Source organism: Notolepis coatsorum (assembly GCF_963971535.1).
Source record: "Notolepis coatsorum genome assembly, chromosome: 5".
Taxonomy (NCBI): domain Eukaryota; kingdom Metazoa; phylum Chordata; class Actinopteri; order Aulopiformes; family Paralepididae; genus Notolepis; species Notolepis coatsorum.
In genome coordinates, this window is record NC_140169.1 from 22,654,152 (window position 1) to 22,675,357 (window position 21,206).

The 21,206-nt window shown below is 45.1% G+C and overlaps 1 protein-coding gene across 1 annotated transcript in view; it reads left to right on the forward strand.

The window, feature by feature from the left end:
• dnajc10 (DnaJ (Hsp40) homolog, subfamily C, member 10) overlaps nucleotides 1-21,206 on the forward strand; it is a 143,241-nt gene that overhangs the window by 84,812 nt on the left and 37,223 nt on the right. The window contains 2 exon segments of the mRNA XM_084314864.1: nucleotides 5,707-5,752; nucleotides 5,755-5,766. Of these exon segments, the coding sequence (XP_084170990.1) occupies nucleotides 5,707-5,752; nucleotides 5,755-5,766 (58 nt within the window).

A 21,206-nucleotide genomic window follows, 5' to 3' on the forward strand; every position in this document is an offset into this window, starting at 1 on the left:
GGGTCAGCAACCTTTTTGACATGGAGTGCCTGTTTGAAATATAGTTGTAACTAGTGTGCCTCAACAATATTCAATGCATCGTAATTTTTTTCTTCTGATAATCAGGTATTTTTAATGATAATTTTTACATTATTACATCATTATTGTTATTGTTATTATTAACAATATTATTATGATGGTTGTATCAACCCTAAATCTGAGTTGGGGGGGGGGGGGGGGCAATGCAGACAAACAGCTGCATACAGTGCGACCATTTCACTCACATTTGCCCATTCATTTTTGGACACATCACACACCGGTGTGTGTACTGTACGTGTGCTGTCATAGCTCCACCTACAGGCCTAATGGAGAACACCAGGAGAACACCAGGATGTGAATGGAGGGTGAATGTGATGTATATCGTGTAAATACGTTTTGATTGATCGCAAGACTACACTGTAAAAAAAAATAGTAATAATAAATTACCAGAACTTAAAAATATTGAGTTCAGTTACTGTGCATTAAGGTTTTCAGTTTTCAATCCATAATAAGTTAACAGAAAAATAAGTACACAACCACATTATTTCAACCTAATAAAACTATGTTTATTGTCATTGTTTTAAGAACACAAGTTGACTTGGTAATACTCACATTTTGAGTAAAAAAAATGGCTTTTAACATGTGCAATGTTCAATGAAATAAAAAAATAAATAATAAAATTGTTGATTAATCCCACTGGTCACAATGGTGACCGTAATAATGTTTTTGTTATAAGGCTCTGCAAATGTTACTGAATGATGTAGCAATGTATTTCCAGCTAAATTGAAATAATAAACAAATAAAGGGTCTCAATTAAATATGTGGTAGTAAAAATAACCTGTGGGAGGATTTCAACAAGATAAATGCGACAACAGTGCAAAATATTTCACTATAATATTTCAGAGCAAAAAAAAAAAATTTTTTTTTTTTTTTTTTTTACTGCTGCCCCCTGTGCCTATGCAAATGCCCCCGCGTGCCTATGCAGGCACGCGTGCCTAAGGTTGCCTACCCCTGCTCTAGCAGGAGCACTCATTCAAGGGTACTACGACTATGCTTGCACCTCATGGTACCAAAGCACCTCAAAGGCACTAAAAAACAAATTACAAACATCTCAAAACAAGCTAGTCAGACTACTACTTGACCTGACTCCTAGAACCCACCTCACCCCTGCCCACTTTGACAACCTAGGATGGCTTAGAGTAGACGACAGAGTACAGCAACTTGCAATGGGCCTGGTCTACAAGATACACTACGCGACCAAGGTACCCATGTACATGTCAAAATACTTCCCAAAGGTCAGTGAATACCACGATCACAACACCAGAGGGAGCTCCACAAATCATGTAAAACCCAGATTCGGCTCAAACAAGGGACTAAACACGTTTCGCAATTATGCCACATCAATGTGGAACTCCCTACCTAAAGCTGTAAAGGAATGTGAATCACTACCCACTTTCAAAAACACTCTCAAAAAACACCTACGTGAGACTGCAATTCGAAACTGGCCCCTACAAATGTCCTAACCTAGTTGTACAGTAAATGACCAAGTAAGGATTTGTCAGTATTCCAATGTACAGTGTAAAATGTGTGTGTGTCCCCTACCCAACCCCCCCCCCCCCCCCCCCCCCACCTCCAATGTACAGCCCTCACCCAACCCACCCAACCCCACCCCACCCATCCAACCTCCTCCAATGTACAGTTTCTACGCCAAATGTATATACACTCCTTTTCTGGACACTTTTGTATCACAAACAGTACTGTATTTGCAAATCTGATATGTCATAAATGTATAGATATAGCAGTACTGTCTATCTGTATGTCATGTATGTCATATATGTCATGATGAATTGAAAATGGGGGACCCTGATGTAAACAAGACGAAAGTCTTTCTCTGGTCTGCATCCCCTTAACAATTGTATGTATTGAGCTGTACTGTACTGTACCCATTCTGCAATCTGTTAATAAACTTTTCAATCAATCAATTCACTCCTCCTCACAAAGCTCCTCCTCGGGGAGAAGTGCCTTCTGTGAGTTCGGACTCTCCTTCCCTGTGAGGGAGCCTCCTCAGAGTTTCAGAGCCTTTTCCTCAGATTGTCAAGGTGAGTAGAACTTCAAAAAGGAGTTCTGCTCTATTGTGTGTGTATTCGATTCAATTCGATTGTTGAGTGTGTATTGGTTCAGTGCCTCCTCCTCGGAGAGCCCTAACCCAAGTGTTACATAGCTCAATGTTGCAATATATTCTTTTCAATCTATACAGCTCGCGTGGGAAGTCTCTCTGGGGATTTCCGTCTCCTCCCTGTGGCGAGGCTGGTGGGATGTAAAAATGTAAAAAAAATTACCCTCAGCTGCGTCACATGGGATTCATGTCAGTCTGTGTTTCTTTCTTTTTTGAATAAAAAGAGGAAGGAACATGAAGCACGACGGCTCCTTGTCGTTCTCCCAGGCGACTTGGAGGAACAATGTTTGGTGTCTTGCTAGACTATCCATTGATGTGTTTGGGTCTCGACGCGTATGTAAGTGCTGGCTCTGGGTGTTTCTGATGGGAATCACGCATGAGGCTGGTTGTCTCGATGAATTCTCATTCATATCTGGGGGATGTTAACGGAATAGATCAGAACATAGGTAGAGGGGTCTCACGCCCTTGGGGTGGGCCACTGAGCGCGGTCCAAATGGGACCGTCTGGGTGGCGCCCTCTTTTCATGTTTTAGATCGACACGCATACCTACCCCCTCTTCTGGAGTGGGCATGTCGGCGTGGTTAGGGCATGGGACTGGTCTGGTCGCGCTGGTCCAGGTCAGTTAACCCGTTGTCCGCCGGGGATGCAGATCTGCTGTTCTGTTACCCTGAGGGACTTGTGTTTTTTTCGGGGGGGAAAATGCCGGGTCGGCCCGGGTGTCACAGGGTTAGGCGTTATGGAGACCCTTTGTTGGGTACATGTTGTACTCTGCACTATCGTAATGGCTTACGGCCATACCAACCTGTACACGTCCGATCTCGGAAGCTAAGCAGGTTCGGTCCTGGTTAGTACTTGGTTGGGAGACCGCCTGGGAATACCAAGTGCGGTGAGCTTAGGGCTGGTTCTCCATTATTTTCGCTCCTCTCTCACGTGTGGCGAAGAGGGACTGTTGGGGTGGTCTTTTGGACCTCCTCTGGTAACCCTGTGTGCTTCCCGAGCCGCCGGTCCCGGTCCGAAGTAATGTTTCGTCGACCCGTAGGCCTGGAATAACCCTTTTTTGAAAACTGAAACACTTGTACTGCGGTATAGCCAGTGTATACCCGCAGGTGTGTTTTGGAGTTTTTTCTTGAGGGGTTATAGGAACAACCACCGCATGTGGTACCAAGAGGGTGGTTGATTCCCTGGTGTGTTGGAGCAGAGTCAACTCCCGGGTTACCCGGTTGAGTGTGCCCCTGCACGTTCATGACGTCTGCCAATCATGTCAGCCTTCTCTGCCTCGACCCCTCTGGGTGGTTTTTTTTAATGGAGGCTTTGTCATGGTGATCAACGCCAGCATACGCCCCTTCCGCCGGGGGGGCTGTTTTCAGCTGACTCCTTTGGCGCCTGTCTCGTCCGCAGTGCTCCAGGCTCAGGTTACAGCCTGCTGCCTGGTTTCCCCGGTGCGCTGCCTGCTTCCGTTGGTTAACCTTTTTTGAGTGCTTACGGCCATGCTGACTGCCTGTTCTGCAGGGTCAGTGTGCCAGGCGGTGTGCTATTGGGGGGAAAGGGCCCGCTCTTGGAGGGGCCTTATCCGAATACGCTGGCGATGTGGGGGGCGGTGTCACTAAGCCTGTGCCATTGACCTCTCCGGGCCCCCTTTTTCCAGGGGATCCAGTCCCTTCAGTGGGTCTGGGTCTTCCTTCGCGCTCCGCTTCTACAGCCTTGCCACGGGGTTGGGTTTGCTCTTGACCCCATGATTTTGGGGGCAGTAACGAGGTTTGTTCCTTCCGTTCGTTCCCTGGTGGCATGCGGGTTGTGCGTGTGTGTAGTCGTGGGGTCAAGCCACGGTCTGCTCACCCTGTGCGTTGAGTTGCTTGAGTTCCTCTTCGCACGGTCGGATCCGTCTCCCTCCCGTAAGCCTCCAATAGGGGGGGTATCCTCCATTAGGGAGGGTCGGGGGCCTCGGTCCTCCCCGATCTGATGGTTGTGGGGGGCCTCAGCGGGGTACATTTGTCGAGCTATGGCTCCCGCTCAGCTCCTGTTATGCAACTGATGCTGAGCGAAAGCCATAATGAAATGGAACGTAAGGTTATGTATATAACCAAGTTCTATGAATTATGGCGACGCTCAGCATCAGGACGCCGCTGCGGCCCTTGATCTTTCATTGTGGTGAAATTTGTTGGGAAGGAGATGAGTGTGTGGCCCCACCCCTGCTTATGTAGGCAGCAGATGGGGGTGTGGTCAGACGGATGTTGGTATGTAAAGGTACATTTTGAAATTTATTCAGTGCATATCCACTGAAGCGAGATATTATGCAACTGATGCTGAGCGTCGCCATAATTCATAGAACTTGGTTATATACATAACCTTACGTTAATACAGTATAACACACATAGTTAATACATATAACACACATCATAGTTAATACAGTATAACACACATAGAGTTTATACAGGTATAACACACAGCATAGTTAATACATATATAACACACATAGAGTTTATACATATACTGTAACACACATCATAGAGTTTATACAGGTATAACACACAGCATAGTTAAGTAAGGGATAATGTATAGCTACGAGGTCATTGTCGCAAAATAATTGACCGACACGGAGTTTAGAATACAGAGGCGCCTCGCCGAGGTGTTCTTTAAACGTAGTGAAGGTCAATTATTTTGCGACAATGACCGAGTATAGCTATACATTATCCCGCTTATTACATGGCTAACTTACTAACTATACCTAATTCATTTTACACAATCGACAAGACGAGATCAAATGCAGACGCAGTTGTTCTGTGGCTCCGTCCGCTGTCAGCCCAAATAAAGTTATTATTATCGCCGGCAGGTGTGTGGACTGATTGCACTGATGTCAGTGGGCTTTGCTACAGCTGCGCACAGCGGTCATTATTGCTCGGCAGAGGTCCGTTATCGAGTAATAACGGACCTCTGACGAGCGCTATTGACCAATCACAATCAAGCATTAAGGCAAATGTGAAAACGCCATGTAATAATACAGTATAACACACATAGAGTTTAATTATACAGTATAAAACACATATAGTTAATACATATATAACACACATAGAGTTTATACAGTATAACATGCATCATAGACTTAATACAGGTATAACACACATCATAGAGTTTATACAGGTATAACACACATCCTAGAGTTTATACATATATAACACACATCCTAGAGTTTATACATATATAACACACAGAGTTAATACATATATAACACACATAGTTAATACAGTATAACACACATCATAGTTTATACATGTATAACACACATCATAGTTAATACAGTATAGCACACATCATACAGAGTTAATACAGATATAACACATAGAGTTAATACAGGTATAACACACATCATAGAGTTAATACAGGTATAACACACATAGAGTTTATACAGGTATAACACACAGAGTTAATACAGGGTTGGTGTGAGGCATTGGCAATAAGCTTTCTTGGCATGAAGTACATTTCAGTTTACCCCCTGTATCTCTCTCTTTGCCTAGGACTTGGTGAATCCATCCGTTGTGGCTTTGGATCCAGTGAGCTTCGAAAGAGAGTCAAAGGTAATTTCCAACTAATAAGAGTTTTCATTATTAACTCATTCAGCGCCAGTCACGATGATAGTCGGGTTAACTCGCCGACCGTTCAGCGCCAATCACGAGTATAGTCGGGTTTTAATCGTTATTTCTTTTATTAGCGATATCCATTCATTTTCATCCATCCAGCCTGATGTTATCATTGGTAATGGGTCTGAGCTCGCTAAAAGGCAAATACCACTGCCTACGCCTTCCAGCTGGTATTGCACTCCATTAGGAATGGTGTAGTTTCTTTTCTGGGACGATCCGAGCCGTGCGGGCGGGGTTTAAATACTCAGGCAAGGTAGGCAGATACAACGATGGCATGGAACAGTAACCCCGCCCCCCCGTTCCTGTGTAACGCACAGTAATGTGCGACGGACCTCCATGAGCAGTATTTGAAATGGCGATCAGATAATTGGATTATTTCTTTTGCATTACATCAGATACCAGGTAAGAACACTATATATAAAAGCTTGCATCTATCTGATATGTCTTTCTACCCCGATCAAAGCTGTCTCTGTGTGTGTGTGACTGTGTGCCGTTGGGTGGGAGGAGGTGGCGGGGGGAGCCCTGCAGTCCAGGGCTCTTTTCATTCTTGCATGAGGAAGGATAATAATGATGATCTAGCGTTGATTTCAGGAAGATTCGATAATCAGGCGAAAAATGACAACGTAGTGTATTCCACTAAAGGGCTATTGCGTCTTTTTCCTGGAATTACTAAGAATCAGCAAAACTACTCGTATTCAAAACGGTATAAAACGGAAATGTACCGATGTTTTTCAATCAGTTTTTGTACATGTTGACTGGAAGCAACTCACTGATAATCGACGGGTGTATTAGACCCATATATTTTTTATAATTTAAGATATATTTTAAGCACTCGCAAATCTTGCAGTCCCCCCATTGATTAAAGCGGTGGTGTTCTAGCGCCCTCTCGCGCATTAAGCGATGGCGCAGAATGAGTTAAAGGGGCAGGGTGACATTTCTACTTCAGAAAAGACTAGTTGGCTTTCCTCTAGTTAGCTTTGAGCTTTCTGAGTTGCAGGTCGAAAAGTACCTGGCGGAAAAAAACCTAATCTACGAATTCCAATCTGGCTTCAGAACGTCCCACTCCACTGACACATGCCTCCTCTATTTGAACGACCACATCAAACAAGAGGTGGACGCTGGCAAATACTGCGGCATGGTCATGCTGGACCTACAAAAGGCCTTCGACACTGTCAATCACTCCATTCTAATGGACAAGCTAAAAGCAATTGGTTTTGATAGCCTATCAGTGAGCTGGATGCAATCCTACCTGGAGGGGAGAGAACAGATGGTAGAGGTAAACGGTACTCTATCCCCCCCCCTCACAGTGAGCTGTGGTGTTCCACAAGGAAGCATACTAGGACCGCTACTCTTCCTAATATATGCAAATGACATGTCGTCAGCCTGTGACTGCAACTTGTTCCTGTTTGCGGACGACTCAGCCCTGCTGGTCTCTGACAAGAACAAATTGCAGGTTGAAAAAACCCTCAGCACGGAACTAGGCAAAATCTGCATATGGCTCGCTGATAACAAACTATCATTACACATGGGCAAAACAGAGTCCATTCTCTTCGGTTCAAATAACAAACTCAGCAAGACCGACGGATTCTCAGTTACAGTGGGTGACAATATTGTCACAAGGAAAGACGAAATTACCTACCTGGGTTCCATCCTAGAGGCAAATCTTTCCTGTGACAAAATGGCATCCAATGTAATAAAAAAAGTCAACCAACGAACTAGATTCTTGTACCGGATCTCCTCTCTGGTAAACAAGAATACCCTGAAGACTCTGGCAGGAGCACTCATTCAAGGGTACTATGACTATGCGTGCACCTCATGGTACCAAAGCACCTCAAAGGCGCTTAAAACAAAATTACAAACATCACAAAACAAACTGGTCAGACTACTACTTGACCTGAACCCCAGAACCCACCTCACCCCTGCCCACTTTGCCAACCTAGGATGGCTTAGAGTAGACGACAGAGTACAGCAACTTGCAATGGGCCTGGTCTACAAGATACACTATACGACCGGGGTGCCCATGTACATGTCAAAATACTTCCCAAAGGTCAGTGAATACCACAACCACTACACCAGAGGAAGCTCAACAAATCATGTTAAACCCAGATTCGGCTCAAACAAGGGACTAAGATAAGATAAGATATTCCTTTATTGATCCCCTTGGGGAAATTCAGGCATCATAGCAGCATGGGGGGGAGGGGGGGAGGGGTACAGGTAGTAAAACAACACAGTATACAGGTAGTAAAAGACAACACAGGCAGTGTAAACAATTTGATCAATATGGTCAATATAATTTACTATCTGACTAGCTGAGGAATATTCACATTATTCACAGTGTCACATGAGGTGCAGTATGCAAGAGGTAGTGTTATAATAATTTACTATCTACTGAGTATACATTAATCAAAGTACCAGGGTAGTCTACTTTGTCCCCCTTGGGTTCCTATAAGTCCCAGGTCAATGTCTGGTAGCAGTCGCTGTCGCTGCCCCCTGTTGTGGGGCCTGGAGGCTGCTAGTCGCTGCCCACTGTTGTGGAGCCTGATGGCCGCTGGTATGAAGGACTGTCCGAGGCGGTTAGTTGAGTGTCGGGGGGGGATGAGTCTGTGGCTGAACGAGCTTCTCATCTTGACTAGCTCGTCGTAGAGGGGGTGGTAGGGGTTCTCCATGATGGCATCCAGCTTCCTGACTAAACACGTTTCGCAATTATGCCACAACAATGTGGAACGCCCTACCCAAAGCTGTAAAGGAATGTGAATCCCTGCCCACATTCAAAACCGCCCTTAAAGAGCACCTACGGGAGGCTGCAATTCGAAACTGGCCACCGTAAATGCCCAAAACCCCCACCACCTCCTAATAGACAGTCTCCTCCCCACCGCATGTATATATTCCCTCCCCGCCGTATGTATATTTCCCTCCCACCCACCCACCCCCTCCTAATGTACAGTCCCCTCCCCATCATATGTATATACTCTGTCAGGATCTAGGGGTAACAGTACTGTATATTTGAATACCGCCTATGTCACAAATGTATCAGTACTAAATACCTATATGTCCCTATGCCATAAATGTCATGTATGTTGTGTATGTCATAAATGTCTATATGAATTGAAAATGGGGGACCCTGATGGAAACAAGACAAACGTCTTTCTCAGGTCTGCATCCCCTTACCAATTGTATGTATTGAGCCGTACTGTATTGTACCCATTCTGCAATCTGTTAAATAAAGTTTTAATTCATTCATTCATTCATTCATTCATTCATTCATTCATTCAGCTTTCCGCTAGTTAGCTTTCCTAGCTTTCCTCTAGTAAGTTTTCCTAGTTTTCTTCTAGTAAGCTTTCCTCTAGTTAGCTTCCATCTAGTAAGCTTTCCTCTAGTTGGCTTTCCTCTAGATGGCTTGCATCTAGTTGGCTTTCCTCTAGTTAGCTTTCCACTAGTTAGCTTTCCACTAGTTCGTTTTCCTAGCTTTCCTCTAGTTGGCTTTCCCAGCTTTCCTCTAGTAAGCTTTCCTAGCTTTCCTCTAGTAAGCTTTCCTAGCTTTCCGCTAGTTAGCTTTCCTAATATTATTATTATAATTATTTAAATCCAAGGATGTCTGTAGAATTGATATGAACGCAGTCACTAATGATTTCTCACAAATTAAGCCCGACGGGCCCGGTATCGGGCTAAGATTTATTTCACGTCATAGATAGATCAATACAGTCCGTATTATTTAATGTTGCAGTTTTTTTTTCAAATGTAGCCAAGAGTAAAGTAAAGTAGCCTATGTAAAGGGTCACAGCCAGCAGGACCCACGATTGATGACCTCTCGCCCACCAGTGACTTTACGTTTGCCAGAGACATGTTCTTCCCCCCCCCCCCCCACGACGAGATATTGGTCTGAGTACGAAAAGCCCCCCACAAGGCCAAGAAAGAAAGGGGCCGGTTACAAAGGCAGCAAGCCTTATCAATAAAAGAAATTTTAATAAAAATTTAATCAAAAGCATAGCCCTGGTTTCTAACTCTGGTTGGAAGACAGTGATTATAAAACGATATTCCTGTTCTACCATTTTTTGTATGTAATAAATGTGTGCTTCCCCCTCTCTCCTATAATGATTAAGTATAAGTTCTTCCATCTCAATACTGCGGGGCCCTTTCCTAGAATGTGCAGTAAAGGAGTAACCGGCTGGAATGTGAGGCCATGGAGAAGAGAGGGGCCACTATAGCCGTATAAACTACTTTTCACATGTAATAATTATGGAAACACATATGCTGTTGGTATAAAGGTATATATATAATGCTATATTAATTATGTTTCATAATTCTTTGCTTAAAAAGAATGATATGCTTGGCGATGATACCTACACCTTTGATACATACAGTAAACGGATTTTTTACTTGATTTGATATGTAACGCAAGTAGGGGAAAAGAGGGATGATACTTACTGTACACGTACAATACAATGATTGGAGCTATGTACTGATGATGGCGTGACGTGACGGACCTCCTTATAAAAAGGCTAGCTTACTGGGGATAGACAGATTTTGATTTTTGGATTTTGACATGTTTTACTGCTGTAAGAGATTCTTTGGAAATTTTTGCATTCTTATGTAATCCTTGTATTTTTGATTAAACCTTTTCTGGAAAATACTTCGTGTTACTCCTTCTAACCATCCTGGTAAGCTTTAAAATATGTTGCACTTTTAAGAACCCATTTTGCATGATAAAGGAAAATCGGCAGGAACGCTGCCCCGTCGACACATTATTTATGATGTAAAGACTTTAGCGGTAATGATTACAGATGTCTTTCTTCTCACTACAGAGACGTAAAAAAGAAGTAGATAATCTAGTCTTATTCAAATGATATAGAATAATGACTCTAGATATTAAGCGTTGCATTGAAGCTTCGTCGAGTAACTCTCCCCAGTTGCAGTGCGACGGATTAGGGAAATGGAAATCATCTGATTAACGACAGGGTCATACTTGTCAGATAAAAACTTCCCGGTGATAAAACAAAATAGAGATTTCGCAACTTCTATCACTTGACCTAGTCAATGACGGAGGGGGTCGAAACGTGCATTCGCTATTTTTGTCGGTCAGTTGTAATTTGATAACAACAACAACATTTTGGAGACCCACTGGATTCTGAATGTCAAACACATCGCAGGACGCTGCTTGATGTCAAGATGAGCAGACCAATGAGTTATGGGGTTATCAATCTGACCTGAGATCTAGCGTGGCATATATCATGGTGTCCCTAGAAGTGGGCTTTTATACTAATTGAAAAGGTAATAACAGCCAAGAGAATATGAACTTGGAGTAACATAATGCTTACTTAGAGTCAAAACTTAAGTAGAAAACTACTTGCGAATAGCAGGCCAAGGGAGCCTTAAAGTTAAAGGACTAGGGAGCCTTAAAGTCACTTAAACTTGAAGTAACTTAATGTTTACTTAGATTTTAGCAGGCCTAGGGAGCCTTACAGTCACTTGAACTTGGAGTAACATAATGCTTACTTGGAGTCAAAACTGAAAACGACTTGCGACTAGCTGGCCAAGGGAGCCTTAAAGTTAAAGGACTAGGGAGCCTTAAAGTCACTTAAACTTGAAGTAACATAATGCTTACTTAGAGTTTAGCAGGCCTAGGGAGCCTTACAGTCACTTGGAATAACATAATGCTTACTTGGAGTCAAAACTGAAAACGACTTGCGACTAGCTGGCCAAGGGAGCCTTAAAGTTAAAGGACTAGGGAGCCTTAAAGTCACTTAAACTTGAAGTAACATAATGCTTACTTAGAGTTTAGCAGGCCTAGGGAGCCTTACAGTCACTTGAACTTGGAGTAACAATGCTTACTTGGAGTCAAAACTGAAAACGACTTGCGACTAGCTGGCCAAGGGAGCCTTAAAGTTAAAGGACTAGGGAGCCTTAAAGTCACTTAAACTTGAAGTAACATAATGCTTACTTAGAGTTTAGCAGGCCTAGGGAGCCTTACAGTCACTTGAACTTGGAGTAACATAATGCTTACTTGGAGTCAAAACTGAAAATGACTTGCGACTAGCTGGCCAAGGGAGCCTTAAAGTTAAAGGACTAGGGAGCCTTAAAGTCACTTAAACTTGAAGTAACATAATGCTTACTTAGAGTTTAGCAGGCCTAGGGAGCCTTACAGTCACTTGAACTTGGAGTAACATAATGCTTACTTGGAGTCAAAACTGAAAACGACTTGCGACTAGCTGGCCAAGGGAGCCTTAAAGTTAAAGGCCTTGGGAGCCTTAAAAGTCAAGGGCCAAGGGAGCCTTAAAAAAGTCACTTGAACTTAAAGTAACATAATGCTTACTTAAATTAAAAACTTAAGTAGAAAACTACGTGCGACTAGCGGGCCTTGGGAGCTTTAAAGTCCAGGGCCAAGGGAACCTTAAAAAGTCACTTGAACTTAAAGTAACATAATGCTTACTTAGATTCAAAACTTAAGTAGAAAACTACGTGCGACTTGCAGGCCTTGGGAGCTTTAAAGTCGAGGGCCAAGGGAGCCTTAAAAAGTCACTTGAACTTAAAGTAACATAATGCTTACTTAGATTCAAAACTTAAGTAGAAAACTACGTGCGACTAGCGGGCCTTGGGAGCCTTAAAAGTCAAGGGCCAAGGGAGCCTTAGAATCAAACCTCCAGTAGAAAAATCTACGAGCTAACAGTGCTAACAGGAAGTGAACTGGCCCTAGCCAGACGAGAGCTAATTAGCTCACCATCGGCTAACGAGCCAGTGCTAACAGGAAGTGAACTGGCCCTAGCCAGACGAGAGCTAACTAGCTCACCATCGGCTAACGAGCCAGTGCTAACAGGAAGTGAACTGGCCCTAGCCAGACGAGAGCTAACTAGCTCACCATCGGCTAACGAGCCAGTGCTAACAGGAAGTGAACTGGCCCTAGCCAGACGAGAGCTAACTAGCTCACCATCGGCTAACGAGCCAGTGCTAACGGGAAATGAACTGGCCCTAGCCAGACGAGAGCTAACTAGCTCACCATCGGCTAACGAGCCAGTGCTAACAGGAAATGAACTGGCCCTAGCCAGACGAGATCTAACTAGCTCACCATCGGCTAACGAGCCAGTGCTAACAGGAAATGAACTGGCCCTAGCCAGACAAAAGCTAACTAGCTCACCATCGGCTAACGAGCCAGTGCTAACAGGAAGCTACCTAGCCCGAGACTACAGGAGGCTACATAGCCCTAGTCAACAGGAGCGCCGGCTAACGAGCTGGTGCTAAGAGGATGGCTACCTAGCCATTGCTACCAATGCTAACTGAAGGCTACCAAAACGGAGCCCACAGGAACTCAGCCTAATTAGCCACAAGTGAATTGAATGCTAACTGAAGGCTACCAAAACGGAGCCCACAGGAACTCAGGCTAATTAGCCACAAGTGAATTGAATGCTAACTGAAGGCTACCAAAACGGAGCCCACAGGAACTCAGGCTAATTAGCCACAAGTGAATTGAATGCTAACTGAAGGCTACCAAAACGGAGCCCACAGGAACGCAGGCTAACTAGCCAAAAGTGAATTGAATGCTAACTGAAGGCTACCAAAACGGAGCCCACAGGAACGCAGGCTAACTAGCCACAAGTGAATCGAATGCTAACTGGAGGCTACACAGCCCTAGTCTACAGGAGCGCCGGCTAACGAGCTGGTGCTAACAGGAAGCTACCTAGCCCGAGACTACAGCAGTGCCGGCTAACGAGCCAGTACTAACACGATGTCTCACAATCATTCCCACATCACCGAGGACGAGGAATTACCCTCGGATGATGGATTGGGAGTTTTTATACCCGGCCTGGGTCTAGAATACCTAGGAGAGCGGGGAGACCACCCAGAGTCTCCTGAAACGTTTGCGGAAGGTGAGGAATTCACAGAACCAAGCGACTCACGGTACCCAGAGCGGCCGGCTGTACAGCAGGCGGTAATTGGAACACGGAAGGCCACGACAGCTACGGCCCCCGCATACTGGCCCGACAGCCTGGGACTTCAGGGACAGTGGAACCCACTGCCCCAAATCCCTACACCAAACTCCCCGCGAGGGGAGCAGACCATGCCACCTGACATGTCAAAATTGAATGAAATCTCTTGTACTATTAAACCAAGAACTCAACCAGGAAACCCTAAGCATATACAGCACCTATGGGTCTGCTCCATATGGTTACAAAACTTTGTACCAAAAGGAAACTACACGTTTGTGGTTAACCCGGCCAACCGAGGCCTACGTAATGGAGGAGGAATGGCAAAAATCATACAAGATATGGCAGGACCCGGCTACGCTGACTGGTGTGCAAGAGAAGTGGCCAGACAACCTAGTAACCTCCTTAAGGACGGCACGGTGCTGGTAGGAGTCCCCTACCTACTTAAAAATAAGGGTTACGCGGGGATACTGACAATTGCCATGCAGGACGTACTGCCAGGAACAGCCACACCCGAGTACTCCTGGCATACTACAGGAACATTTTCAGACAAGCCCAGGACGCAGGCATAACAAGCCTAGTTATGACCTTGTTTGGAATAGGGATTTGGCACTATGATGCCAACACGAGCATATGGTGCTTCTTGGAAGCCTACCAAGAAATACCAGCTGCATCAATGGCAGTGGTCTTGCTGATCCCGGATAAATACCAAGCAAACACAGTGCGCAGAGCTCAAATGGAGGCATGGCCACCAGACTACCGTAATGGCTGGGGGAACCTGTTCGAGGAAATCGAGTCCACTATGGTCGGAGACCTCACACAGGTCATGAACGAGCTGGCATACAGAAACCAGACATGGTCTGGTCCCCCGGGAACACCACGGGAAGTGAGTCACTCAGAACAGAGGGCCCAAATTACGTGGCCCCTGTCAGGACCAAGGAGGATATATGAGAAAACACCAGACACTCGGCCTCCAAGCACGGAGACGGAAGGCCCGGGGGGGTTTCACTAACCCTGAAAGCCCTGAGCTCCACTCCACCTGTGCGAGACACATCCAGGAAGGGATGACACAGGAACAGGGTCAGGACCTAGGAGCAGAAACAGGCCGAGCACTGCCTGCTCCCACCCACGGGTACATGGGCCAGGGGGCTCCCCGCTCAATGAGCAATCCCTCAGGATATGAAATGGGGGGATTTACACTCAGGGGACACCTCCCGACCCTGGGGGGGGATCAACCACACCAGGGCGAGATCACTCCCTGCGGTGCATAAGCCCAGGACCACGTGTTCACGAGGAAGTGAGACAAGCGAGGGCAACCTATACCTCTCCCCGTGGTGAACACTCAGGGGTGAGAGGAACATCTACAAACTCTCACATACAAACACCAGACATAACGGTCACTAACTACCCAGTCTGGACCGACAACTCTGACGCACCATGGTCAATTCTCACATTCACTGGACCGTCATTGACGAACTATGGTAGATGGGAAACAAGCATGGTAATGGCAGGAGGCGCTTACTACCGGAACCTGAGGAAACAGGTAATGGAAATAAGGACCAAAGAGCCCCTGAAACCGGGCAAGGCAGTAATCACTGAGTGTGATTATAATGTGTTTCACGCGGAGAAAGTTGTCCATGTGACCCTAAGCCAATACCGGTACAAAAAAGTACAGTCCTCACAAAAGAACTGGGACAAACTGGTGTCCCGTATGAAGGAACTACTGCAAAAAAGAGAAATCTATGCTGGCCATGGTACTAAGGACTTGCCCTACCGACTAGCCATAAACCTGATGTGGGGCAGGTCTCGAGGATATGGCCAAAGAGGCATATGGTTGGGGGAAGCCGTAATCAGCGCGATCTCAAGCCTAAGGAATGCAGAGCACACAGAGATCCGTCTCATGGTGGAACCTAGGGACCATGAGGCAATAACCCTGGCCTTGGATAGAGCAGGGGAGGGTGAGGAAGACAAGGACGATGAGCCTGGATTGGTACCTCTCACTCCCCCTCCGAACCCTAAGGGGTCGGGACCCGTTCCCAGGAAAGAAAGGTCCAACTCCCAGAACTCCTCCCGAGTGGCGGAAAGAGGGAAATCATCCACACCCAGGAGACCGACAGTACAGTTCGAACCTGAAAAGGCGGAACCTGCGCGATCTCTGGCCAGGAGTATCCATAGATTTCTAGGCTGTCCCCCGGAGTCAGGGGACGACCCAGCAAGTAGCGAACAGGAGTATACTGACCTATCCCGGGAGACCGGGATAGGTCAAACTCCAGAGCATCCTCCAGGTCTTCATCTCGATCAAGATCTAGGGAGAATGTTCGGTACCCGAGGGGCGAACCTCCTAGACCTCGGAACAAGATAGCGAAACCGGTCAAACTGAGACCTATAGGCAAGGGGCCTATTCTGAAAGGCACCACCTTTCAGTCACCCTCGGGCTTGACCTGGAGCTCAGGATTGGAGGATGTCTCTGACGAAAGTGAAGGAGAAGAAACAGGGGATATTATGCCATCATATCCCGTGACATGGGGAAAGGCTCGGGCCTTAGCCCGGTCACTCGAGGCAGAGAAAGTATTGTCTCACCCTGAGATAACAGAACCATACAAGCATGCATATTTACATGCAGGCTATGACGTACTACGTGAACAGGTGTACAAACGAGACAGGGCCATGGCCGAAATAACCAGGAGAGAAAGAAACTGGTTGAACGAGGCCCCGTCCATAAGCCCAATCCGAGCCCTGGTGCACACACGAGAGAAACCTTACTGCTGTGACCAGTGTGGGAAGAGCTTCAAGAGGATGGAAATAGAAGTAAGAACCCCCGGTCAAGACCCAGGGGAAAACATGGTGGAGAAACTAAACCCACAGGTGCGAGACAGGAGCTTGTCTCTCACTGTTGCAGCAGAATCAGTCATACGTGGAGGACCTGTGCGAGGATCAGGCTTACTGCTTGAACTGCCTCTGGCAGCCAAATGCGCAGCACGGTCCCGAGACCAGTTACGTACCGAATGTATGCTATATGACCAGGTCAAAATGCTGCATAACCAAAAATACAACAAGGGGGAAAGGGAAGGGGAGGAGCCACGAGATGAGAAGGCTCACCTTCGGCCTCCCAAAACCCGGCAACAGCCACCAGCTAAAGCTAGACCTACATGTGGAGGAGGCTACCTAAGCTATGGTGGATTTAGCCTCTACTCGGACCCTGACCAGGGGGAGATCCTGGAATGGGACTAATAGTACGTGGATCCATTGGGGCACTCTTCCTCTGGCAAAAGCCCAGGAGATAGGATGCGACCCTCGAAGAATAGTAGAAAGGTACTACATTGTACGTAACCCTCCCCCACAGGAACGTGCATGGAATAATATGCATTGGTATGATTCCCCATACGGGACACCGATGACCTAATGAGGTGGAGGGCAGTTTTGGGGGGGTCTGGAACACTGTATTATGACCCCAAATTCCCCTGATCCGTAAGCATCCCCTTGATAGTGGCTAACTGCTATCGCTCTTCCCCCACTGCACGACTAGGGGCGAAGCAGAATGAGGCCACATGGCAGGCAAAGACTTTGAAGTGTGGAAACCTAGCAACACTGTTCGAACATGCTCTAGATAAAGGATTCCCTTACTATTGGCCACCGGAGGCATATCTGTTAAACAGATGGAATTTCATCAATAACCAGTATTGTAATAACAAAGGGAGTGGTAACCGACACCTGTTTAACACCTGCACGGGATGTAACAAAGCCCTGTTTGACTTTGTATCCCCATGGAAACCCATAGCTGCTTATCTGGAAACAGGAGGACAGCTGAACCAAGAGTTTGGATGGACAGGGAGGGGGTTTCACCTAGAGGGTGTCTTTCCCCTTTCACATGCTAACAACATGACAAACGGATCCTGTTCACAGGATCGAACTCCACATGTGGACGAATGGAGCAAAGGGAAGGCCCTCACTCAATTTGCGGTGGTACTAGGTTCCATCATCGGCCGAGGGGCTGAAGACATTGGGACTGCGCTCAAGGACGGTGTGGGTGATTTATGGAATTTTGCCACCTCTGTGGTACAGACGGCTAGAACTGCCATTCTGGGAGTTATGCGTTGGGCTCTCCCCTGCATTTTGATAATAGGGGTGATCGTTGCTATAAATCTATTACGTCATATGGGTCTCTTCCCCCAGATGGGGGGAGCAATAAATAATGTAAGACAGCGAATATGGCCTCCAATTGAGAAGGTGCCCCTTCTTAAATGATCCCCTTACAAGATAAGAAAATATTTGTGTATAAAGAACAGTGTTCTCTTATCAGAACACAGAGACACACACAGAGCACAGCGAGCAACCCAGAAACTGAAGAAATGGCCGTTACGGGATTTGCCATCTTGGAAGATGAAATAATGTTACATGAAGGTCTAATGGATTCCGTGATGGGTATTTTGGGAAACGAGACCCACGTCCCTAGAGAAGCGACACTCATGTCAACTATGTCATCACCGACTCTGGCTTCACCGGTGATGCCTGACCTAGGATCGCCAGCAACAACGATCGCATCATCGGATATGACACCTGCTCAGACCTTGGGATCGACCTGGGTGAGACGAATGCCTCTTCATCGGGGAAGGTGGGACGGAGTAGACGACGGTCAGCGATCTCAACTGTATGCTGAAGACGGGAGGAAGATGACCAATGAAGAACTTAAGTCACCCACCACTTGGTCCGAAATAGTGGGGATAAGCCAAGAAAAAAGGCCTTATTCTGACCCTTTTACCAGAATGCCATTTGATGATTTTTTTCTCTTAAGCACGGGGTCAGAAATGCGAGCAAGTATTTCTCACATCTTGGAGGGTGAGAACTGGCAGGGGATCGTCCCCGCCTGGGTGAAGATTTACAAGGCGACACGGGAGGGAGACCCCCACTATGGCAAAACGTGGGCTACCGTAGAAACTTGGGGGAAAAGTTGTGAATACTTCAAGATTGATTTAATCTTTTACCCGAAAGTAAGCGTGGCCCACATCGAGACCTGGACCGGAACCCGTCGGGTTCAGAGGGATTTGCAGACTTATCCAGTCCAGCCGTCCATCGAGCGAGGGGCTGTGGTGGTTCAAGAGGCCAGGGGAGGTGTAAAGGGTCACAGCCAGCAGGACCCACGATTGATGACCTCTCGCCCTCCAGTGACTTTATGTTTGCCAGAGACATGTTCTTCCCCCCCCCCCCCCCACGACGAGATATTGGTCTGAGTACGAAAAGCCCCCCACAAGGCCAAGAAAGAAAGGGGCCGGTTACAAAGGCAGCAAGCCTTATCAATAAAAGAAATTTTAATAAAAATGTAATCAAAAGCATAGCCCTGGTTTCTAACTCTGGTTGGAAGACTGATTATAAAACGATATTCCTGTTCTACCATTTTTTGTATGTAATAAATGTGTGCTTCCCCCTCTCTCCTATAATGATTAAGTATAAGTTCTTCCATCTCAATACTGCGGGGCCCTTTCCTAGAATGTGCAGTAAAGGAGTAACCGGCTGAAATGTGAGGCCATGGAGAAGAGAGGGGCCACTATAGCCGTATAAACTACTTTTCACATGTAATAATTATGGAAACACATATGCTGTTGGTATAATGGTATATATATATATATAATGCTATATTAATTTTATGTTTCATAATTCTTTGCTTAAAAAGAATGATATGCTTGGCGATGATACCTACACCTTTGATACATACAGTAAACGGATTTTTTACTTGATTTGATATGTAACTCAAGTAGGGGAAAAGAGGGATGATACTTACTGTACACGTACAATACAATGATTGGAGCTATGTACTGATGATGGCGTGACGTGACGGACCTCCTTATAAAAAGGCTAGCTCACTGGGGATAGACAGATTTTGATTTTTGGATTTTGACATGTTTTACTGCTGTAAGAGATTCTTTGGAAATGTTTGCATTCTTATCTAATCCTTGTATTTTTGATTAAACCTTTTCTGGAAAATACTTCGTGTTACTCCTTCTAACCATCCTGGTAAGCTTTAAAATATGTTGCACTTTTAAGAACCCATTTTGCATGATAAAGGAAAATCGGCAGGAACGCTGCCCCGTCGACACATTATTTATGATGTAAAGACTTTAGCGGTAATGATTACAGATGTCTTTCTTCTCACTACAGAGACGTAAAAAAGAAGTAGATAATCTAGTCTTATTCAAATGATATAGAATAATGACTCTAGATATTAAGCGTTGCATTGAAGCTTCGTCGAGTAACTCTCCCCAGTTGCAGTGCGACGGATTAGGGAAATGGAAATCATCTGATTAACGACAGGGTCATACTTGTCAGATAAAAACTTCCCGGTGATAAAACAAAATAGAGATTTCGCAACTTCTATCACTTGACCTAGTCAATGACGGAGGGGGTCGAAACGTGCATTCGCTATTTTTGTCGGTCAGTTGTAATTTGATAACAACAACAACATTTTGGAGACCCACTGGATTCTGAATGTCAAACACATCGCAGGACGCTGCTTGATGTCAAGATGAGCAGACCAATGAGTTATGGGGTTATCAATCTGACCTGAGATCTAGCGTGGCATATATCACCTATCAAAACAGCAGTCAAAAGTGTATATTTTCAGCACTACGTTTGTTTACCAATGATTTTAACTAGGGCTGTCAGTTTATCGCGTTAATTAGATTAATTAATTACACAGAAAATTATCACGTTATGAAAATTTACTCAAAATTAATAAGAAATATATATATATTTTTTTTTATTTAAATGTTTTTTTAATCTCATTCATTCCATAAGAACGTAGAATACACATTTACAGACTTTTTTTAACATGGTCCATTTGCATGTTCTTATCTGATTCTAGGGACATCTATGGATCTCAGGGGATTTCCGATATTATCGGCCGATATTGGCATTCAAATGTGATATCGGAAAATATCTGTAATTGGTTTAAAAAAAAATAAAGAAAAAATAATCATTCTTTTTTTCATTTCTATAACCTTTATTTACCCAGGCAAGCGAGTAAGAACAAATTCAGATTTTATTTATTGTCAAAAGTATGCATAATGTTGTGTTAATTCCACAACAAGAGATATGTAATGTTAATTACCTGAAATTATTCCGTTTTTGGGGGGGGGGAAACCCTGCATATATGGGTATCGGTTGATATCGGTTGATAGCGGTATCGGAAATTAAGAGTTGGACAATATCGGTGTATCGGTAAAAAAGCCAATATCGAGCATCCCTACAGGGAATGTATTCCCAGTGTCAGAAATACTGTGTCTGTTATTAGGCTTGAGTAAATTGTAATGAACCAAATGAGAATATCAATAAATGTTTTTTTTATCTTTGACTGAATAACACCATGCTAAAATGTACCAGAATGGAAGATGATTAAACAGAAGGTTTTGTAGATACAGTACTGAATTCTGCCATCCGGACACATGCAATTTGCAATATGATGCAATA